This window comes from Arachis hypogaea, chromosome 12 (genome assembly GCF_003086295.3).
Source record: "Arachis hypogaea cultivar Tifrunner chromosome 12, arahy.Tifrunner.gnm2.J5K5, whole genome shotgun sequence".
Lineage (NCBI taxonomy): Eukaryota > Viridiplantae > Streptophyta > Magnoliopsida > Fabales > Fabaceae > Arachis > Arachis hypogaea.
The window spans coordinates 11,012,203-11,017,366 of NC_092047.1; the positions used below are offsets into that span (position 1 = coordinate 11,012,203).

General features: G+C 30.4%; 1 protein-coding gene across 4 annotated transcripts; it reads right to left on the reverse strand.

Annotated features, from left to right (window-relative positions):
• Positions 1-1,484: 1,484 nt before the first annotated feature.
• On the reverse strand, positions 1,485-4,863 carry LOC114924858 (uncharacterized). Of its 4 annotated transcripts, none has more exons than XM_029290570.2 (3): positions 3,835-4,863; positions 2,426-2,534; positions 1,485-1,833 (listed from the first exon to the last, which is right to left on the reverse strand). In XM_029290570.2, exons 1-3 carry the CDS (start codon positions 4,650-4,652, stop codon positions 1,798-1,800), a joined length of 963 nt encoding a protein of 320 aa, XP_029146403.1. In that variant the 5' UTR covers positions 4,653-4,863; the 3' UTR covers positions 1,485-1,797. The 4 variants fall into 4 exon arrangements, with proteins under 4 accessions (XP_029146403.1, XP_029146402.1, XP_029146401.1 ...); XM_029290569.2 differs by having other exon boundaries at positions 1,485-1,839; XM_029290568.2 differs by having other exon boundaries at positions 2,417-2,534.
• Positions 4,864-5,164: the final 301 nt, after the last annotated feature.

Below are 5,164 nucleotides of genomic sequence, written 5' to 3' on the forward strand. Positions count from 1 at the left end.
TGTAAATTTGTTTTAAAAATACCATAAATATTTTTATTTTGTAATCATCTAAGAGAATCATTTCTAAATAGATAAGCTCCTCTTCATTTGTTAGTATAAATATTTTTTATAGACAAATTACAAATTGTGAAATGAAATAATAGTGATAAAAGTCGATATATAAATAGATCAAATATAATGAAATTTGAATATTTTGTAATTTCAAATTTATTATGGTAATATTATTATTATTATTATGATATTTTTAATGTAAATATTTATTATATTTAATTAATATTTTATATTTTCATTGAATAATAACACGTAATAAATGAATTAATTATATATGGGAGTTATGGTTTTAATCTTTTTTAATATTTTACTAAAAGTTTATCGGTTAATACGTGACATCATTAGAAAAAAAATATAACTTAAATCCAATATACAAAGAATTGGTATCAACTATATAAATAAAAATAAGAATAGATAGATAGATGATTTAGACGCCCATGTCCACCACCTAAATTGTGGTTGCTTCTAATGAAATTATAAAGAAGTCTCATCCAAGTTAAATCATGGCATTCAAGCACGATTTATGTCTTTAATCCTAATAAAACATTGCTCTGTAACACAATTTTGATAGATTTACATAAATTTTTTAAAAGATTATATTTAAGATAATTGAGTAATATTAGGGTCAGATTATTTTATTTGTACAATTTACTCTGAAATTCATTTAAATTTAAAACAAAAAGCTGAATAAGTCCTTGAACTAGAAATGAGAGGAATAAGGGTGTAAAAAGGTAGAGTCAATACTAAGGAAAGATTACGAAAGTTAGGCGTTATTGATCAGCTAGATAGCATGTGTTTTATGCAAAAAGGATGTTGAGGACCTCCACCATTTGTTTTTTCGTTGTCAGTTTACTTGGCGTGTGTGGTGTGCTTGGTTGTTTGATTATGACAGATTGTGGGTTGTTCCAGGGACAATTAAGCAACATTTTGAAAGCTAAACAGAAGTGACTGTAAGGAAGGAGGAACGTAATAGGTGGCTATTGGATTTTTTGCTATTGTTTGGCATATATGGATGGAAAGAAACGATAAAATTTTCAGGAGTCAAGAAGCAGGAAATGCAGAAATTATTACTAGGTCGCTTACGAGTTGTAAGGATTGGAGTAGAGTTGATCCAAATGGTTGTTGATGACAATGCCGGAGATGACTATGGATTGTTTATTATTATTGTTTAGTCTTGATTCTTTTGTTGCTCCACCTTACTGTGTTGAGCTCCTTTACTTTTAAAAAAAAAAGGTGCTGTCTGCTGGTACTTGTGTGTATGTGCATGGTGTGTACAATAGATGACCCTCCTCTTTCCCAGTTTTATTCATGAAAACCATTTTTAATTCTGAAGAAATAACCCAAAAAATCAACAACAAAATATAAAGAATACATATAAGTTGAGGAAATAACACCCAAAAAATCAACAACAAAATATAAAGAATACATATAAGTTGAGGAAATAACACGTGAACTTTATTGCTGAAATTAAAACACACCTCCAGTTTTAAAACAATACAAACTCCATGTATGTGAACATACATATCATCTTTATTCTAAAAAAAAACATAAACACCTCCTGTAAAATTACAGGTACAATTTATTTATGACAATCCTTTCTGCAATTAAAAAGATCACACACATCTAGCTACTGTAATACAAGATTATTCCTTTCACACTTCCTGCAGAAACACAGGTAATTTATTCATGCACACTACACTCCGGCCGAAAAAGAAAATCCTTCCATTAGTAGTTGCCACCATGGTGCTATCCAGTTACATTCTCATTGTATTCCGGGGGACACTGAGCCTCCACAAAGAAAATTTTGGAAATAATTATGTTAGTTTGGCTCAAAATGATTGGACATTAAGACAATTATGTTGAACATTTTCTAGTTCTATCTGTTATCACAAACATATACAGTCCTTAGAAACATGATACTTCACTCTCAAGCACAAGTTGAAAGCTTTCCTTCCTTTATTTCTTATTCACCTCATGTTATAACATGGAGTCATGGACAAATCACAAGCTAAGTAGCACCCCAAATAGACACAAATAAAAGAACCCTAAGCATATTTTAGAGCTGAGGTGGCATCAAGTAGCGTTTTCAAATAAGTTTACAAAACTACAATAACCTTGACTCTTCAGTTAGTGTTCAAATCTTCTTACAAGCACTCTCTTAAGAAAAGGGCTGAAATGCAAGGCAACAACCTTACTATTGTGCCAGATGCAATTCAGGCAAAAATAAAATTGTACCTATTATATTATGTCAAACTTGAGCCTTTCTATTTCACAAAATTAACTTGTTATATATGCTATATATCTATGTACTTTTTTCATTTCCTTATTTTCATAAAATTGAGGGCGAAAATAGCAGGAAAATTACCGTACTCACTGGCAATTCAAGTGTTCTGCGCTGTTTCTTCTTGAGTGTACTATTAGCACTCTGGGCCAGCGTGATGAATGAAAGCAACAATAAGCTTCTCTCAGTAGGCAACAAGTCCCTGAAACAAATTATTATCGTTTCACAAAAGGACTATTGTTAAATGGTGAAATGATACAAACTGTGTATTGCCTTCTCTTTTTCTCATTATAAAAAGGGTACACTTCTCTGATCTCTTTTCTTTTTTCTCTCTTTTTTTTTTTTCTTGTTTTATCCAAACAGACTTGCCTAGACATATAAGAATATTAACGAAATGAAAAATAACCATTTCTTTTTAAAGAAATAAAGCCCTGCTTTCTTTTCTTCTCTTTTTTTTTGGGGTTAAAAAGCTTATCAATTTTTCTGGTTTGTTTACCTTCTAATAGTAAACCACTACAATTCGTCTAGTACGAGGGGTTGGGAAGAATGCACCATGTCTTAGGTAAAAATTCCATTCAGTACATATAAAGTGATTCCAAACCGTTCATCACTACATACCAAATAAGAAAATGACCCAAGATATAATCAAGAGGAAAACACCCAAAATGAGCGCATTAAATGCTTGTTTGGGTGCTGTTAAGTTAACAAAAAAAGATTTACCAAATAAGAAAATGACCCAAGATATAATCAAGAGGAAAACACCCAAAATGAGCGCATTAAGTGCTTGTTTGGATGCCGTTAAGTTAACAAAAAAAGATTTTTTTTATTTTTTAGTCTGTTTTGTAAATTTTTAGTAGTAAAAGTAAAAACATTCGAAAAAAAAAAACATTTTTTTAAGTGTTTGTTTGGACGTCATTATTTTGATAAAAAAAATCTTTTTTCATTAAAATATATCTTTTTTATTTTTTTAGCGTGTTTGGCAAATTTCTAGTAGTAAAAGTAAAAGCACTAGAAAAATAAAAAAATTATTTTTTTTGAGAAACTGTAATTTACATCTTTTTTAAAAGATCTTTTTCCTTAAAAAAAATATGTTTTTCACGATCTTTTTGTACGAGATATCCAAAGTACTCTTATATCGTTATACCCAAACATAATTGATAGATAAAAAGATCTTTTTGTACGAGATATCCAAACATAAAATTATTTTTATTTTTGCATAAGATCTTTTAAAAAAAGATAACTCGAAAAAAGATTTTTTTTTAGAAGTTCACCCAAACAAGCCCTAAAAGATTTTTTTCTTTAAAGAAAGATATTTTTCACGTAATAAATAAACAAAAAAGTATTTTTATATGGTTATACCCAAACATAATTGATAAATAAAAAGATCTTTTTGTATAAGATATCCGAACATAAAATTACTTTTACTTTTCTATAAGATATTTTGAAAAAGATCTTTTCTTAGAATTAACTAATTCAGCACATCATTTGATATAAACACTCACATATAAGTCCAGGGGTAAGTAGTTGTGATAATGCTTGCTTTCTGAAAGTGTTTCTGGACTGCGGCATTCAGATCACCATGCCAAGGGTCTTCATCTATTTTCCCTTGCATAAACTTGGGTAGCACGTCGCCATGAGAGAAAGTCTTCATCTTATTGCACTTAGTGATCGTGCACAATAAACTACTACATAGCCCTGGGAAATACAAAGTTGAATTCCCCGTGTAAAAGCTTTCAAGTTTTGGTAACTCGTTGAGAGACAAAGTACCAAGCTTACTTAATAGTATCATATCTTCTGGTTTATCTCCCTCTTCATGAGCCACTACTACCTCCAATAATTCACACTTGGTAATGGACAATTCTCGCAGTGCACCCAAACTTTTGGCAGTTGAAGATTTGAACAAATATTTCAATCTTGCGCAATTCTCTACCTTCAGTTGAGTGAGATAGAAGAAAGACACGGCAGATGATGCTGCCAAATTTTTCAACAAGTTGCATTCCGAAACCTTCAACGTTTCTAGCATTTCAAGAAGGGGGGCCATCCAGAGGTGCTCAAACCCCATCGAATAGAGGTTGTGTAGTTTGTTAATCTCCAAATATTTAAGCTGCGAGAGGATTTTGGAATAATCAATGTCAGGCCCTTTTGGACGGAATATATCTTTAAAGGCGCAATCTACCAGCTGAATCTCCGTTAATTTCGGTAGTGACACCTTGGAAAAGAAAACATCTGGAAATTCATCTGATTCATTATCATTGAAGCTATCCAGTCCCAAGTAATTTAAGTTTTGGAGGTCCACATGAAGTAGTCCCTTCTCAATCATTGTAACATCTTCCTTACTCAGCACCAGTTCCTCAAAAGTGGATGTAATAACCTAGGATGTGAAATCAATAATAAAGACAAGGTAATTGAGAATCTTCCTTTCTTTCTTAAGATATGAAATAAAACCAGTGATCATATTTTATTCACAATAAGAAAAATAAGCAGACTGTATGATATGTCGGACTACCGTTATTAGATTATTGTTTAAACATATCAAAATAAATAATTTAATGTGGTTTTTAGTAAAAAATTCAAGACACTAAATTTATGTTTTTAACTAACATTTTTATTTATAGTATCTTTGAAATTAAAAGTATCCTTGGTAAAACATTGTATTATATTGCTGTCAATTGTCTAAAAATTGGGTTCAGTTACGTGACTTTCTAATCATAAAGGAAGAAACCCAAGAGGCCAAGATGTGTTCTGTGATAATAATATGTGTAATATAATATTTAGAATTTGTTTATAATTTTCAAACATATTATATGTTAAAATAACATAAGTTAATTGTAA